Genomic DNA, 18378 nt, shown 5'->3' on the forward strand with positions numbered 1-18378 from the left:
TCTCTCTCTTCTTAAAAATAATACTCTAGAACCGGCAAAACACAACCTCACACACAAGAGAAACCATGGTAAGAAAACCAATTGATCAGAAGTTGGAAAACGGTGAAGTGTCCAAGGCCACCCTATGGTTCTTGAACTTGGAAGCACATAATAGGTTTCTTCTACCTGCCCCCTTCTTAGACCTGGTAAACCAACCTTGCTTTTTATTTGTCTTATAACTTGAAAAATAATGTGATTTTCTCCCCCTAGAGATCCTATCCCTAGAACAGTTCCACTGGTACCCATACCACTGGCAAAGTCAGCTGGTTAAAACACTGCCCCGGGTCGTGCTGACATTCTGTGGATTCGGGATTCTTCTGCCCCAGATTGTGTGTGGGCTTTTCTCCCTAGAATCTGGTATTTCCTATTATATTGTTAGCTTCTGGAGATGAAGGGCTCTAGATTCTTTTCCTTTGTTTCTTGCTTAGAAAAAACAACAACCCAGAATAAAGAACCAAACAGTGCCTACTTGTTCAGTGTTCTGCACACATAGTTACTCATCAAACCTTGCTGACTGATCTGAAGAATAAACTTTTTTGATTCTCTAGTCCTGCTCTACCCAAGCGGCTTTTTACATTTGAATTAATTAGAAGCAAGTGCATTTAAAATGCAGTTCCTCAGTCATACTAGTCGCATTCCTAGTCCTCAGCAGCCATGGTAGCAGGTGGCTGGCATGGACACAGAACGTTTCTGACATCACAGAAAGTTCTCTTGGGCAGCACTGCCCCAAGCCGTCTCTGAAACCTCTTGGGTTCTCTTTGCCTGGTTTTCACCCCTCTATCTGCAGTGCCCTGGCTTTGATAGGACCCCTCCCTTACCCACTCAGCAGTCTGGGGCCTCTGTATATGAGGTTCACCAGCAAAACAGGGAGATGGAAACTCAGCTTATAACATCACCCATGATATTGCTCTCATTTCTCCAACGTCTCCCCTGGTCCAGCCCCACTTTCACACCATGACTCCATTTCCCCAATTTGCCCGCACAGTCAGCAGCCCAGGGGATAGCCAGGTCTTGGTTACAGCCCTAGCATCTGAACAGCTGGGCACGAGCCACAGAAAGACAAATTGTAGTGTTTTCCCACTCATTTTTTAAATTCCCACTCAATTTTGCCTTAAAAGTAAAACTCTATGAAACAGTTCAGCATAGTTGTTTTTTTTTTTAAAAAAGTCCTCTCCCTATTATCCTTCTCTTTTATCCATCACTGCTTTATCTAAACCTCTTGCTTGAAAAAAATACTGCTTTTAAACCTTAATGAAACTTTATTTTTGGAACCAGAAGCTCACTCCCAGAAGCTCATAAGACTGGTGACTTGGGGCTTCTGGACAGACTGGAGTTGTTTCCTCTTGCCTTTGGGTTTTTTTCCCTAGCTACCTATTATATACTAATTAGTTGTAAACTACCTGTTTACAATGAATCAGAGGGAAGGTATTGATTTCCCTTTTATAAAACTTCCCCGTCTGGGCTCCCGCTCAGAAGGTATTTCCAAGGAACAAGAAAAGACTGCTGTCCCCTTCAGGTCCCTGAGTCTCACTTCACTGTCACACTCTTGGAGCTGAGGAACATTCCCGAACCATTGTGCTAGGGTTACATCAAGTTAGCCTTCTTTCTTCTGTTTTAGCCAAGGACCATGTGACATAAAATTAATATTTAGAATTCACCACTGCAACCGGTTTTAAACACCAATATTTATCTAAACTGTTATGGACAATGGCTGAAAAAGTTTGGAAGTATCGCCTACCCTCTGGCTCTCCCACACAAAGTGACTTGCATCCCAGCTGAGCTTTCCGCAACTTGTCGAAGCAGAACCACTCAAGACTTCCTGCCAGAGCGGGTCTACCATGTTGGCCTTCATCACTCAACAGTCCATCTTCCTGGATTCCTCTTCTCCTGTGTTTCTCCCAGGACTGCTGCCTCACCTCGCCACACCTGGTAGATGGTTAGGGAGAAGACAACACACAGAAGATGCAGAGCCGCCAGTCTGCTGAGGAAGAAGGGCTGGGAACTCACGCAGATGTCTCTCGCCTCCTCTCTGTTCCAAGTTTCCCTGTGGAGGTGATATGTAGCCGGATGTCTAAGTGGGAAGAGAGAAGCCTCCCTGATTACCTGGTCTCTGAGAGGAAGTCTGAGAAAGCATTTTTGAGATCACCTGTGAGCAGGAAGAGCTGCTTCTTGGCTGTGGTGATGTGGCACCTTCTTGGTCATCTCCGCCTCCCTGACTTTTCTCTCCTGCTCGCTTCATTCCTCCTCCTGTAGCCGCCCCCCTCCTCACAGCGTTGGGTGGGATTTCTCCAGGACCCCACCTCATTCTCCTTTCCCTCCCAGGATCATCTCATCCTCTCCCTCACCATCAGCCATCCCCCTGATGCACTGGTTCTCAGATTGACTTCTCTGCTGGAGGCTCAATCAGCATTTCTGATTCTCTGCTGAACTTCTCCTCCCTTTGTCTCCTTGATACTTTTAGTCAGCATTTCCCTAACTCTGAATCTGCCCTTCTTGTATCCCATCTTTGTGTGATGACAATGAAATCACTATCCACCCTCTCAGGCCTTCAGGCTCCAGATTTCAGTCATCTTTGATGCTCCTCCTTCTTCCCACTTACTCTTCAAGTCCTGCCCATTTGACATCCCTTCCCTTTCTCCAGGCTTTCTTCCCCACCCCCTTCCTTTCAGGTTGGACTATTGCAGTAGCCAGGCAAGTAGTCACTGCTCCTCTCCTCTCCCTTCCTGTTTGAGCCCCTATCCCAGCTTTTCATCCTTGTCTTGTCTCTCCTTACCTTTCTGGCTCCTCTTGTACTGTACTCACAGCACCACCTTCTGTCCTATTCTGGAAATAGCAACTCTGTGTGCTATTTCTAGACCTTTCTCTTTCCTACCTCTCCTCCTATTGGTCCTTCATCTGTCCCTGTTGCCACCTGTTTGAAATCCTGTCCACCTTTCGAGGTCAAATGCCACCTTCTCCACGGAAACCTCTTCTGATTCCAGGTGGAACTGTTCTCTTGCTTCTTGGTCCCCTCTGGCACTCTGTTGTGATCATTATAATTCATGTCTTACTAGCAGATGCTCAGTCAATGTTAAAGGAATGAAGAACTGTCGTACATATTTTTAGCTGTGTCAGCTAATAGAGCAATGGTTAGCATCACGGGTGGGCCTTGGAGGTAAGCAGAGCCAGATTAAAAACTCCAGCTCCCACACTTACTGCTTCATCTCTGTGAGTCTCAGTTTCTTCACCTGCAAAATGGGCATGACCATGGTGCCTGCCACCAAACACTTATGAGACAGTGTACCTAAAGACTTTGCAGAATGCAGAGCTCATACTAAATGCTTAATAAAGGTTGCCTGTTATTCACTTCTCCTGTATGTTGGTTTGATCTTGAGGCTGATCATTATTCTGTTGAGCAGAATAAAGGAAACGTCAGATGCTGGCATTGGGCAGCCATTTGCAATTCAGCCTCTTCTGGAGAGGAAGCTGAGTTTCCCTCTCATGTGGATCTAGACTCTCCTCCCGTCTTTTCTCTATGTGTGAGCACAGTATCTGGTGCTACCTGGGCTCTTGTCCCAGTCAGCCTTGCCTGTGCTGGGTCTCCCGGGGCAAGCCACCCTCCAGCCCTCGAATTCAGGTCCCTCATTGCTCTCCACCCGACTTTCCATACCATTGTTTCCTCCTCCTCTTCAGCCTCCAGGTGAGTGGGTCCCTGGGGTCAGCTTCCAACTGTCAGCACCTGCCCTCCCCAAAGAGAGAAGGAATGTCAAACCTGTGGGTTGCTAGAGCAGGCAGGAGCCTTAGATGCCATCTTTGTCACCCCCTTACTTCACAGGACTGGACACTGAGACCTGGATGTTGAGGGGCGCACCCAGGGTCACACAGCTGGGAGATGCCAAGCTGGGTTCCCAGTGAGACTTTCTAGTTCCCAGTCCAGCATTCCCTGCATCCCTGCAAGTACCCCCAGGCTCCTTCCCCAAACCCCCGCCCCCGCGCTTCCCCCCCATGCTGGGCTGACACTTCCTGACCATTATGTGCTGGGGTCACATCACCAGTCCCCGAGAACCCATGGCTGAGTCCCTGAGAGATGACTGTCTACCACTGAGAATTTTAGAGTCAGTCACAGCCCTGGATACTTCTCAGGTGGTCTGCCTGTTCTTGTGACCATTTTATATCAAATGTCCCTCAGAATGAAGAAGGTGCGTTAATATGCATAAGGCAGCCAGCAAATGGAACCAGGGCAGGCTCCCTCTTTGCCCTGAGGCAAGGCTGGGGCAACACTTAAGTGCAGGATGTGGTACATACTAGGTTGAAGGAATTTGAATCACAAATACATGTTACTGTAAGATCTAGTTCCTTTAAAGCTTCATCATTTATGATAATGTGGGCATATTTGCAAATATAACTGTAGCTCTACTTCTCACTAACAGTGGAACAAATGGGTCTTGGGATGCCCTTCCCCCTCCGACCCTAGTCCTTTCTCCCCCTCATTGTCCTTTGGCAACATCCCTCCCGTGTCCCCTCCACTCCCCGCCCAGGAAGAGGGATCCTCTACCACATCAACCTCCCCTCAGGACCTTTGCGTCTCCAAGGAGGAAGCTTGGACAAGGCAAAGCTTCACAGCTGGGACTCAGTGGTGGACTCCTACATGTGAGGGCAGGGACATCAGCTGTGTGTGGAGAGTCCTTCCTGGTGACCCCGAAACCCTATCGCCAGGGTGCAGGCCTGACTCAGATGGCCAGGCCACAGTATCCTTCCCCTTTCTTTCGGGTGATGCAGCCCTGGCTTCACTCAAGTTCGAGCTCCGCCAGGTGTCAGCCGGCTGCCCTCTCTCCCTCCCCTGAAAGTCAGCCCCACAATGTGTCATCTTTGTCATTTGCTGCCTTGTGTACATTTGTGTCTAGATGCCCCGGGCTAGACTCTGAGCTCCTTGGGAGTAGGAATCGCTTATCGTGTTTCATATTCATCTTTGTTCCTCTGTGGGGCTTCACATGGAGCTTTGTAAACACTCCCTCTGCATCCCCTGCGAATGGAGGAAGGAAGAAAGGAGTGAGTGAGCGAGTGAGTGAGTGAGTGAGAAAGTGAGTGAGTGAGCGAGTGTCCTAGGTGAAGACAGCATGGCGCCTTTCAACCTGCTTTTGTAGGCTTGGTGCCCATGGCTTTTTTTCTTTTCCCCTTTGTCAGGTGGCTCGACTCTTTCATTTTGTCTCCTCTTTGGACCTCAGAGAAGGGCAGGTAACCCCGTTGAGAGGTGTGACTAACTCCAAACCGATCCAGTCGGGTAGAGAGGCCAGCAGCCCCCTCTGCCCGCCACCAGCCCATGGTCTGGATCCAAGCCAGGTGTTTTTTCTCCCGGCACCTGTGTGTGTATGTGTGAATTAATCCCAGAGCCAGTCCCACTTCAGCATCCTTGCAGAGCCTCTTTTTTGTGTTAATTTGGTAGCATCTAACATGTGATTAACTTACTTGGGGTTTTTTTTCTTCTTCTTTGTTTAATGCCCGGAGAATGAGTTGAATTTGATGATTGATGCTGTTGTGGGAGAAATCCTATCTCGTTCTTTCTTTCTCCTTTGTTTGTTAATCTAATGTTATGTCACAGTCAAGGGCCCCCGTCTTCATCCAGCATGTCGAAAAGGAGCCTGCTTGGCATCGATGTGGAGCATGTGTAGCTCTAGAGGTTAGCTCTGTCAGCGAGGTGGGTGGCCCTTTAGAAGGAAGCACTAACTCTCTTTTTGAATTACCAGTGGGAAATGTGGATATGCTGGTGGCTTTCTTATCAATTGCCTGACTCACTAAAACCTGTTGTCTTTATTCTCTTTGTCATCAGTTACAGGCATTCGATATCTGCGAAGGCTCTGCTGGAGCCTTCCCCTGTGACTTGGTGTGTCTCTCTGGTAAAGAGAACCTCATCAAGGGCTTGCAGCCAAGCTTAGCTGCCGTGCTGAATCCGGGCTCTGTGGGCCCTAATGGCAGGCATCCTGTTAGTGGTAAATTGTTTTACTTGGAATGCCAGATTATTAAAGGTCTGGGTTTTCCAGGAACACACCCCCTCCCCTGACTAAGAAAAACATCAAAATGGGCACTTAGCTGGCTCAGTCCGTAGAGCATGCAACTCTTGTTCTCAGAGTTGAGAGTTTGAGGCCCACGTTAGGGGTAGAATTTACTTTAAAAAAAGATAATTAAAAAAAACAACAACACCAAAACATACAGAATTTGGTATGTGTTGGCTAAGTGGCTTTCTCATTCCTTACCAATTGAGGGACACATTAAAGATCTCATATTAATAGAAAGTTCAGTGACACAGTTTACCTCTTGAAGTCTTATTTTCTAAGGGTTTTAGCTAGAAAATAAAGATTAAAGAATTAGGAATGGATTACCCTCCCTTGTCCCCAGGCACATCTGTGGGATTTCTGGGGGTTCTAGGAGCACCGATGAAAGAACCCCCAGGCCATATTGTGTTGACGTGCCCAGAAAGCAGCCAACTGGGTCTGTGAAAACAAACAACAATAACAAAACTGGGTAGATGTGCTTATAACACCATAGGGAATGAAGAAGTCAGGAGTACAAGAGATTATAAGTAAGTAAGAGATTTGTTCTCATGGAAGGCTGAGTATGTCTCCCTTCCCAGTCCCATGATGACAGGCTTTGGAGAGGCTCTTCCAGAGGTGGGCTGGTAAGGACAGTGCTGACATGTGGTATGACAGCCCTAGGGACAGGCTCAGATGTACCTGAAGTAGGCTGACCTAGCATTCTTAGCTTTTCTTAGCTTTTCCTGTGGCTCATATTCTAAACTGAGTGTTGGCTGGGGAGGAAGTTGATACAGGACTTTAAACACACACACACACACACACACACTGGAATCTATTCATCCATCAGAGTTGCCATGGGAGACCCAACTTTTATTCTAGAGATTTTCAAATAATTCTAGAATCCCTTATTTTGGAATTGCAATCAGAGCCAGATAATGAGCCACAGAAGAGGGTCATAGATTCCTGAACTCAGAAGTTTCCAGTTGGAAGGGAATCTTGTTCAGTGCTTTAATTTCTCAGTGAGGTTGCAAGGCTGAGAAAGACCAAGGTGAACGGGTCAAGGCCCCTCATAGCAGAGTTGAGTCTAAGCTCTCAGAGCTGGACAGTGAATACATTGCACTGTCTAGAGACACCACTTCTTCCTTCTCTGCTCTCGTTTATTTTTTAAAAAATAGTTCCGTGTCATTCTTTTTTGGTCCAGATGGCATTTGTCAGCGTCACGCAAGCCCTGTGTTTACAAAAATGGGTCCTCAAGGCGATCTTGGGAAAGTGCTTTGAGTGTGCTGAAAATGAAATGGTAATGATTTCTTAAAGGTAATACACGTTTATGGTATAAAATCCTAAAAGCACAGAAGAGGGCATGCAGTGAAGAGTAGGTCGTACTCCTGCCCCTGTCCTCCACTGGCCTAGCTGTTTTAAAAGAAACCTGTGACCTTTCAGCAGGCACTTTCACCAATGCGTTCATTTGGCCATTAACCCAGTATAAGGGTGATAGCCCCATCTCCTTAGCAGACAAAACTGCACAGACCTCCTGTGGCACGGAATGAAGTGGCAGCTCTGAGTGGCGGGTGACTAAGAAATCTACTTCTCCTTCCACTTGGCCCCCATCTTCACCTACCCACGTCCTCCAAGGCCAGGTCACGTGTAGTCTCCTGTGGTAAGCCTGGCCCCTTTGACCTTTGCACCCGCCAGCCCTCTGGCATTTCTCATACACTCCTTGAGGACAGAGCCCGAGTCCCTGCTCCACAGGATGCTCCTTCAGGTCTGGGACCCTGGCCGATGCAGTGGGTGGAGGAGGGGATTTCCTGTTGCTGCATATTACCGAGGGGATTGCTCAGTAAATGGCCGTATGTTCCTTCATTCAACTCCTTGACCCCTAATGTGTATCAGACAGAGTGGCAGACACCAAGGCTGCACTAGTAAATAAAACAAACAGTCTGGAGGGGAAGACAAACCAACAAACAATAGCAGTAGTTAAATACAATTGTGTGAGGTGCTACAGGGAATCCCAGACTGCACTGAAAGCCTATGTCAGCTTGCTGAGCTGGTCAGAGAAAACTTCACAGAGAAGTGCAACCATATTGCATTGAACCTAAAATGCTGTGGTTTCTAAGATACATTGTTATCTTATGTACCACTAAGGAAGAAGATAATTGCCAAGTAAATTAGGACAGAATGCTTTTGCGCTTAGAATTTTTACTTCTACTTATCAAAAGGACTCTTTTTAGACTAGTTTAGACATAGATTCTTCGTGTGTCACTTTTGTACATACATTAAAAGGAACATATAAGCACAGTCAGTTGGTTGAGGTCTTCCCAAACTAAGGTTAGACTCACTTTCTGAGTCTGACTCTCCTGAATCACTTTTCAGCCGAGCTCCTCCATATCCCTTTATGACCACGCCGTATCACTCTCTGCCTTCCAGAGCACTGGTAATACAGAGCTCTTGTCTCTGTGATTTTCATCCACGCTGCTGATATCCATTCTGCCAGGTTGGATGCTGCCACTTTCTTGATCTTACCAGAGGTGTCAGGGGAATGTGTTTCAGACAACCAGGACACATATTTCTTCTTCAGGTGGTTCTTAATGGTTTGTGAATTGAACACTCAGTTCAGTTCAGTTGTCCAGTCCGTGCCAACCAAAATGCATTGATATGTAGGAATGACAACCAAATGCATTCATATGTAGACAATGACAGTGATAGATATCAAGGCAACAATAATTGTAAGACACACCCTCATCTCAGAGATGAGAAAAATATATATGTCTTGAAACTGATGAAAGTCATTTACAAGAAGTCTAGGAGTAAGTGGGTGCTGTCATTATTCTAGTGAGGGAGTGATGTCAAGGCTCTGGATGGATGTTTCTGTGAGTCTCTTAGTCACAAGATGGCAGCTCCACCATGCTCAGAGGCAGAAAACAGGGAGCAGGGTCAGGCCTTTCTTCTCTTAGCAAGAGAAAATACCTTTCCCGGAAATCCCCTAGCAGATCTCCCCTTACATTGGGCAGAATTACATCACATAGCCATCCATCGCTACAAGGGGGATTGGAAAATCTGTTTTTTTGTTTGTTTGTTTGTTTGTTTTTTTAACATATCAAGAACGGGGTTGGGGATGACTTTTGGATGGCCAACTAACAATATAACCCACTGTGGGCAAATTCGTTTGAGATACGGTAAGTTAACCTGAAACACTGTAGGACCTCTCAAAGCCTTTAATATGGTAATGTGGCTCATTGAATTATGGAGAATATGGCATTAAGCTTTAACAAACTTAGGGGATCCAACTTTATTTTTGCAAAATAGGGAGCCCAATTTTGCAGAGTACCAGTGAATAATTCTTGGTTGTTCCCAGAATAATAAAATGGAGGTTCTTCAGAGCAGAGCCCAAGTGGCAGGGTGGATTGGGGTTTGTGGAAAGCGAATAGGAGTGAGGTTTGGAGAGGAGACTGAGCGGGGCTGAGAGGTTTACAAATGAGAGAACCATATCAATTCTAACCATCTCAGATTGTTTTGACAGATAAAGGCTAATTTGTTTTTGAGATCCTTGTATCCATGCCACTGTGATGTCGCCTGAGTCGGGACTGTGTTGATACAGAGCTATTATTATCCCTTTTTCTTTCCTAACCTCTGCCACTTCCAGTCTTCATGATGCTAGTGATATTGGAGCTAGGCTGGCTGGCTGGCTTCTGGGAGTGGAACTGAGTGCTTTGCCAAAAAGGACATGTACGGTGTCCGCTGCTGCTTGCTCTCAGATACGTTGCTGAGCATTTGCAAGAGCTGCTAGACACACTGATGGAGTTCGTCCCGGCCATTTATTTGGGCTTGGGGTCATGAAGCCCCTCCGTGTCCTTTTGGCCAGATGTTCTCTTTTGATTTTTTTTTTTTAAGATTTTTAAAATTTATTTATTTGAGAGAGAGGATGAGAGGAGAGAGAGAGCACATGAGAGGGGGGAGGGTCAGAGGGAGAAGCAGACTCCCTGCCGAGCAGGGAGCCCGATGCGGGACTCGATCCCGGGACTCCAGGATCATGACCTGAGCCGAAGGCAGTCGCTTAACCAACTGAGCCACCCAGGCGCCCCTCTCTTTTGATTTTTTATTTCAACAGCAACTTGTGTGTCTCAGGCAACAGTATCCTCCTCACCATCATCATCATCAACATCACCATCATAACTGGCATTTTTTGAACACCTACTATGCATTGAGCTTTATAATGGATAGTGTATGGGCATAAACTCATGTAATCCTCATCATGTGGATGCTCCTTGGCAGAGGAGAATATTGAGGGGTGGACAGAGGTTAAGGTCACCCAGCTATTACTGATAGGACTGTAATTTGACTCTAGTCTGACTCTAGAACCCTTGCTCTTAATCTTCACTTTCTGTAGCTTCTGGTATAGCAGCTCTGTGTGGTTATTTGTACATTTGTCTTTTTACATTTTGTCCGAAATCGAGCTGTATTTTTGGTTTCCTAATAACACCTAGCACACTGTCTTGCCCAGAGAACTTGTCCTTGATAAATAATTGTTGAACAGAAGTAATTGAACAGGAGGAAACTGAAAGTGAGCCAGTGAGTGGTCTTCCTGGGCGTGAACCTAACACTGAATTACTCCATTGTCCGTAGCAGTATTTCTCCCCTCTTTTCAGAGTCCGTTTTTGTTCTTTAGTCCTCTCATTTCTTCTAAGTTCTCGATGTCCCCTAAAATGCTTCCAAGTGGGTCATTGGCTGATAGATTTTGGAGGGGATTATACTGGGCAGCTACTCCCAGTTTTGTGGCGCAGACCACCCAACTGTTAATGTCTAGAAGGTGAGCCCTCAGACCCCTTGGCTGCCATCGTGCAGTGTGGTATCTGAGGCTACCAGGGGGATTTCCATCTCTTTTTTACATCAGACCCCTTTGCCTGGATTTACAATTTGAATTGTATCTGTTTAATTATTTAAATAGTTTTCTTTTTTGCTGTTAGTTTCCTAGAGACGTTTTTATATCTTTGGTAGAACTGATCTTTTTCATATTTTCACGCATCTTTGTTTTATTCTGACGTTTCTTCTAGACCTGTCTGCAAGCTCCTTTTGTTTCCCCCCTTCCCCTTAACGAACTCATTCTGCATTTGCTCCTTTATCTGACTGGCTCTTTGACTAGTCACTTCTATGGACTGCTGTGCTTTGCTGGCCTTTTTCATTGCCTTTTTTTTTTTTCTCCTTAAGTAAAATGAAAAAAGTCCTCCAAACCCTCTGCCATGTTGAAAGTGTCCTACTAAGCTGTTGTGGTCCTTGTTTGTTTCATCAATCCCACCCCCAACCCAGAGCCCTCTTGTTAGCTGTTCTCACTGATTTTGTGCTGATTTGTTGGTTCTGTTCGATCTGTTGTGCTTTATTGTCCCCAAGTCCTCTAGCCCTCTAGAACCACTCTTTCCTTCATTATCCAAATAGAATACCTCCTCCCCCTTCCCCTGCTGTCCCATGTACCCTCGGGAAGTCTGCAGGCCCTCCAGTATTTCTGAAGACACCAAACTTCATCAATTTGCTTGGTGGTTACTTGCCTGTCTCCTTCTGCTCCAATCCCAACCCAATTCTCGATAACTCCAGTCTCCTATCAGAGCCCAGTCCCCTCTCAGGTTCCTTCTCCCCCAAACACAAGCTCCCTCTCCAGCCCCTGAGGCACCCCTGAGGGAATGCCGCTCTCCCTGAGCCTTCACTGTGATCCTTTTCACTCTGACACAGATTCTCTCACCCAGACAGCAAGGACCTTCCCTTTCATAAATATAATGGATTGATCTTGCTTTCCTAAACAAAAGAACTATTTTCCCCTGAGATGACTTCTGTGACTCTCGCAGAATATGAAATGGTTATAGTCAGCAGGTTTTTTTTTTTTTTTTTTTCTTAGTATCATTTTTTTCCCCTTCCTGATTCATTACCTTTTGGGTATTTTATGAAGCTCAAATGCGAGAGTGGAAGTAAATGTGCCTCATAGTAACATGAACAGATAAGAGAAATTGCTCTTGTCAAACATTTTTAAAAATACTGGCTGAATATTATTTCCTTGGAAAAGAGTAAGGACTGAGCACATAGATTATTAGGTTTTGCTCTTTCTGACCAGATTCTTGGGTACTGGGAACTGAGCAAAATGTGGCTATGTAGGGATTTTTATTTATGTCAAGCCAGAGAAGCAGCAAACAACCCCTCAAGAGCAGGAACTGCAAGCAACAATTATCCCCTTGGCCCTGGGTCTATCCCCGGTTCTAGCCCATCCTGCGATGGGGGGCGTCTGAAGGACATGAAGGAGCCGGGAGCCAGAGGAACAATTACTGAGACCCACAGGAGGCCCTGTAACATTCTGGGCCTTGACCCGCTCAGTGGTTCCAGCAAGTCCACCAGGGACCTGCCCCTCTGCAGAGTCCTTCCAGCTCTTGAGTTCCACCTGGCTGACTGGCAGAATCCCCCTTTGTGGTGTCTGCCCCCCACAACTGCCTGTGCAGTATGGGGCAGGCCTCTGACGTGTGCCCCCTCTTGTGTTGTATCCAGGGACAGGGTGCCTTATCGGAGAGACTCCGGAGCTTCAGCATGCAGGACCTCACCACCATCAGGGGTGACGGTGCCCCTGCTCCCTCCAGCCCCCCACCACCGGGGGCTGGGCGAGCCAGCGGCAAACACGGCCAGCCCAAGATGTCCCGGAGCGCTTCTGAGAGCGCTGGCAGCTCAGGTAGGTGTCCTTTCACTCCTCCCCCTTTCCGGTCTCTAGGCCTTGCTTTCGCTGTGAGCAGCCCAGTCCACACCACGTGGCATGTAACCTGGAGTTGCCGTCCACACAGATGTCCGTCAGATGGTGCCAGGCCTGCCGAGAGGCAGAGCACCACTTGGGCCAGGATGGGAGGCTGGCCTGAGGACTCTGATCAGGGGCAGGATTAGGCCACCTGCACCAAAGGGTCTTGCCTGCTCCATCTGATGATCTGAGGGTTTGGGGGTGGTTGGGGAATAGTGCCTGAACCAAGCCTGGAGGCAATGGGCATGGCTGGCCCTGGGCCAAGGCAGCTTTCTCTGCTCTCTTCCTCTCTGACCCTGTACTCCCGGGAGGGCTTACCTGCACCTGAGTGTCTCCTCCTACCCACCCAGGGCTTAGGGCTCTTGTGGTCCCTTTTCCCTGCATGAGTGTTTCCTGTCCTCTCTCTCTCCCTCCACCATGTCCTCCCATCCCTGAGCCCATTCACCATGCACAGCCTCAGCCACTACGTGCCAAGGGCCGCACTACCTCCGGGGTCTGATTCCTGTGGAGGCCACGGCTTTATGGAAACCCCACCTGTATCCCCGATGTCTCAGGTTACTTGTATTAGGATTGACCTGGGGGCCTCATTAAACATGCAGAGTCCTGGGCCCATCCCTGAGGTCCTGGTAAGTCTGGGACAAGGCCCAGATATGTGATGGTGGTGAGGTGCAGCCACATTCGGAACCCACTGGTGTCCGATCCATTAGTGGGTTTCAGGCTTATGGAGGGCAGGGGCATGGATTAGAGGTGGGGAACTGGGCCAGGATTCATATCTTCCCAGACCATTCTGTGGAGACCTTCCAGGGCCCTTGGCTCTCAAGAGCTGAGCACTGCCGGGTTAATGGGGCCGGTTCTGGATTGCCCCCTCGACTCCTCACCCTTGGTGGAAAATTGAGCCTCCCGGATGGGAATCGGACCACCCTTTTGGAGACTGTGTCTGTGACATATGCCTGGTGGCTGCCCTGCTCTTAAACATAGAGACAGGGCCACGCAAGCCACCTGTGCTGGGAAGTGCAGCCTGCAGGGGGCGTGTGGGCCCCGAGCCTCAAGGACTCCACCGGACTTTTGGGGGTCTTGGACAGCGATGGGAAAGAAGAGGTCCTGCGGCTGCCCTAGGAATGAGGACTCATGTGTCCTGCCAGAGAGAGGAGAACAGCTCAGAGCCGGGCCAGGTGTCCATCAGTTTCCTCCCCTCTGAGGAATATCCTGCTTTACCCTGGCCCCATGTGTGAAGATTGTGGCTTTTTTGTTGGAGGGGAGATGGTTTAACTCTGGCGGGGTTGGGAAGGTAGAAGCTTGGCAGTAGGGGTGAGGATCACCTCGGGGCGGGGGGTATCTCCTAAGTGAACCCTCCCAGGGGAGTTGAGAATGGAATCCCAGAAGACCAGGCAGGAACGGACCTCAGGATCATTCAGGATCGTTCAGTCTAACCCTTGGGTTTTACCAATGAAGAGACAGAAGCCCAGCAAAGGGAACTGTCACCAGGGTCGCCCACTGATTGGCGTTCTCCTGGGGCCTCCTGACTCCTGGACCAGTGCCCTCTGGGTGCTCACCCTCTGGCCATCTAGGTTTCCTTGGGCATCTACAGCTTCTGACCTACTGGGCACTGTCTCAGAAATAGGGATAGGAACTGGAATTAGGTATCACCTCCACCTTTGGTCAGCTCATTGGCTATAGAGCTTCAAATGAAAACTGTTATTTGGAAGAAAAACAGGCCCCAATTCTGTGAGGCTCAGAGGGCAGAGCAAGAACCAATGGGATAAAGTTGGATAAAGTTCCAGGGGGACAGCTGCTTACTAGCTGTGTGACCTGGGCAAGCTCTTACCCTCTCTGAACCTCAGATTCCAGATCTGTACACAAGGGATGACAACACCCATTTGTAGGGGTGTCTTGAGGATTCAAATAAGATAATCCATGTGAAAGTGCTTAGGATCACGCCTGGTATTCTGTGTAGTAGCTGCTATTATTGTTCCCATTGTTATCTAACTCACCCACGAAAGCACTTTCTAATAGGAAAGTGTCCGGGAGAGAAATGGGCTGCCTTGCGAGGTCCCTGACATTGGAAGGGCCCAAACCAAAGTTGAATGGTCATGTACTGAGGCTCTAGGGAGGTCTTCCTGCTTGGACCAGCAAGTGGGCCTCAGTGGCCCCATAGTCCCTTGCCCTCTAAGGCTCTATGTTGTCATTATAAAGTGAACCAAGGAGAGGAAGTAGGCTCAGAGAGGTCAGGTACTGTGCCAAGGCCACACAGGACCAGATCCAGGCCTCCTGCCTAGACCTCTCCTTGGTGCGTGATTCAGGGCAGCCTCAGAACATGGGAAAGGAAGTCTGGTAAGGTCTGAAGGCGATGGAAAGCATCTCCTGGGCTTTGACCATGTCCCCAGACCAGCACTAGACAGACACGGGTCTGGGATGCTTTGTTTCGGCGCTGGCCCCGCTGCCTCCCATTAGCAGCGATGCCCTCCGCCGCACCCCGGGACGCAGGCTGAGCCTGTGGAGCTCACAGAGAAGCAGAGAACCCGCGATGCTGCAACATGATGCTGCACTCCCCACTGCTCGCCCTTGGCCACAGCACCTGTGATTCCAGGGGCCAGAGAAGGGAGGTGCTGACGTAGCAGGGAGGGCAGGGACCATGTGGTACCCATTCCAGCTGTTCTGGGGCCTAAAATAAAAGTCCTCTCAGGAAGAGAGACAGGTGAAAGATGACCCAGCGCCGGGGCATGGGGTAGAAGCACCCAGATCAGAGGCTCCGGGGGCAGTTGGGGATCGAGGTGCCTGGAAGAAAGTCTGGCAAGGGAGGCCCAGCTACAAAAGGCTTGTGTCCCCTCGCTCCCCGGGCATGGTCGGCTGGGGCCCGAGCCTGGGCTCCCACCCTGGCAGGGCGACCGTGGGCCTGTGTAGAGCAGCAGAGGTAATGTGAGCGAGGCAGACCTTGCCAGGCAATTGCCACATTTGTTCACCCGGGGCCTTGGTTCGGCCTCCGACCCTTTCTCAGAAAGATACCCCAGGCAGTCGCTACGGGAGAATTTGACCTGGGCACGGAAGATGAGCACAGTTCCCTTGAGCTTTCTCCTCTGAGAAGAGGGTACCGTAATCCCTACTCAGCCTGTGTGTCAGGGCTGGGAGGAGAGCAAACAGGAGAATCTGCAAACCCTGGACGGGCGGCAGCTGTTGAAGGCAGCCTGGCAGCGGGACAGATAGGAGGCGGTGCTGGACCCCGCGGAGGTGCATGCAGCCGTGGGAGGCCACGGTCTCAACGTACATCCAGGCAGATCTCGAATACGTGATGCCTAGTGAGAAAAGCACAAAGCAGAGTGAGATATTATGTAACAGCGTATGTAAAATAAAATACATGCCCATGGTGTAGAATAATAATATGGACTCTCCAGGAGCAGATCGCCCTCCCGACAGATTTTTGTTAGGCCCCGTTCACTGAAAGCATTGAACCCAAGGAAGGGTGCAGAGGGTGTTAAAAGAATGATCCTTACCTTCCATGAACGTGGAGACAGCATACACTTAGTAAGCACCTACTGTATACCAAGCCCCAGATGAGCACCGAGACCAGTGGAGTTTGCAAGGCAATAGCCAAATGACTGACACTAAGCACTAAGCACTCTGGAGAGTCAGAGGTCAGTCTGAGAAGGTTTCCTGGATGTCATTCTGAACTGGAAGGCGTCGAGAGGAGGACGGGTGTGTGGGCAGGTGCAGTGGGAATTGTTTCTTAGAGGACATAAGGCAGAGCCCCTGTGGGCCAGGCAAGGGCATTTTCTAGCACCTGAGAGGAAGCTGAGTCTGGAATGATCTCTTCCCCAACCTTGGTGTCTCTACAGAGACCCACATGCCTGGGACCCCTATACTGAACCCCCTGGAATCCCCACACCTCCCTGGGGCCTCCCTGTTTCCTGGGGCTGGTTCCTGTCGAGTGAGGGATATCCCTGATGATGTCCCCCATCCCCACAGTGTGTACCTGCTGCTCCACCTGCAGGACCCGGAAAGGTGAGTAGGCCGCCAGCCTCTGTGCAGCGCGCTGGACGCTCGCCTCAGGAGGACGTTCTAACCGGAAGCTGGCGCCTGACCCTGGGGCTCCCTTTCAGCTGCGTAGTCTGTGGGGAGGAGTCAGGGGGTTAACTCCCTAAGATGACAAACCTGTTATCCTACAGCGTCTGCAGACTAGGAATGCAGGAGCAGCCTAACTGGGTGGTTCTGGGTCAGGGTCTATTAAGAGTGGTAGTCAAGATGTCGGCCGGGGCTGTGGTCATCTGAAGGCTTGACTGAGCCTTGAGGATCCACCTCCAAGATGGCTCTCTCGTGGCTGCTGGCTGCAGGCTCAGATCCTTACCACAGGAGTCTCTCTGGGGCTGCTCGAGCGTCCTCACGACATGGCAGCTGGCTTCACCCAGAGTGAGTGATCCAGTCGAGAGAGGACACGCGGGAAGCCACAGTATGTTTTAGGACCCAGTCTTTGAAGTCACACACCACCACCTCGGCCTTCTTCTGTTTGTTTGTTGGAAGTGAGTTATTAGGTCCAGCCCCACTCAAGGGCACGGAGATTAATCTCTACCTCTTGGAGGAAGAGTATCAGCGAATGTGTGGAAATATTTTGAAACCCCGGCAGGGTCATATTTCCTGGTGCTCTGGGGATGAGGACACAGGAGCTTACCCAGGTCCTGGGAAGTGACAGAGCCCCATAGCTCCAGGGGTCTCAGTCCAGGTGCAGCCAAGGGAGCCCTGGTCCTGCTTTGCCACTTACTAGCCATGTAACTGTGCGTGAACCATCTAACCACGCTGAGCCTCGATTTCCTCATTAAAATAGACGTAAAGGTCCTGCTTCCCCATCTCACTGTGTGGTTGTGAAAAGGCTTTTTGTTATAGCCCACAGCAGCCGGGAAACCTCAGGGAGCAGGGAGGGGCCTGGGGTGTCCCAGTCCTGGGCGGGGACTCCGGCTCCTGCCCTCCCTGTGAGCGAGTGATGGCTTGGTGCAGCCATGGCCACCCCGCGGTTGGCCATGTTCTCTCCTGACCTGCTCCTGCTGTTCCCCTAACCTTGACTAGACACATGAGGGACTGGAGGTGGTGCTGGACTGGCTCAGCTCCCCTCTCGTCTGCCATGGAGGGCGCCCCCCGCCCCCAGGGAGGAGCTGCCTTTGGCTCCGAAGGCAAAAGGCCACCCCTCCCGTCGCTGCTGGCTGGCGTGAGGGGAGGAGGAGGGAGGCACTGGGGCCCCTGAGGCATGGCCATACCTCCCACACTACTGAGAGCGGAGGGCATGAGCTAGTGTTAAGAAGTGTCCTGTTTTCCCTTCATTTCTTCACTTGTAAGACTTCTCTAAGGCTTTTTTTTTTTTTTTAAGATTTTATTTATTTATTTGACACAGAGAGAGAGCGAGCGAGAGCAGGAACACAAGCAGGGGGAGTGGGAGAGGGAGAAGCAGGCTTCCCGCCGAGCAGGGAGCCCGATGCGGGGCTCGATCCCAGGACCCTGGGATCATGACCTGAGCCGAAGGCAGACGCTTAACGGCTGAGCCACCCAGGCGCCCCTTCTCTAAGGCTTTTGAAAGTCCACATAAGACCTGGG

The 18378-nt window shown here is 49.6% G+C and overlaps 1 protein-coding gene across 4 annotated transcripts in view; it reads left to right on the forward strand.

The window, feature by feature from the left end:
* REEP1 (receptor accessory protein 1) overlaps positions 1 to 18378 on the forward strand; it is a 104702-nt gene that overhangs the window by 77308 nt on the left and 9016 nt on the right. For 2 of the 4 annotated variants that reach the window (XM_035001118.1, XM_035001120.1), the window contains exons 6-8: positions 5203 to 5253; positions 12567 to 12744; positions 16765 to 16800. In XM_035001118.1, the coding sequence (XP_034857009.1) occupies positions 5203 to 5253; positions 12567 to 12744; positions 16765 to 16800 (265 nt within the window). The remainder of the gene's footprint in view (positions 1 to 5202; positions 5254 to 12566; positions 12745 to 16764; positions 16801 to 18378) is intronic. The other 2 variants (XM_035001119.1, XM_035001121.1) reach the window with 1 other exon arrangement.

The sequence above is a fragment of the Mirounga leonina genome, unplaced genomic scaffold (genome assembly GCF_011800145.1).
Source record: "Mirounga leonina isolate KUSES-001 unplaced genomic scaffold, KU_Mleo_1.0 Mir_125, whole genome shotgun sequence".
Classification (NCBI taxonomy): Eukaryota; Metazoa; Chordata; class Mammalia; order Carnivora; family Phocidae; genus Mirounga; species Mirounga leonina.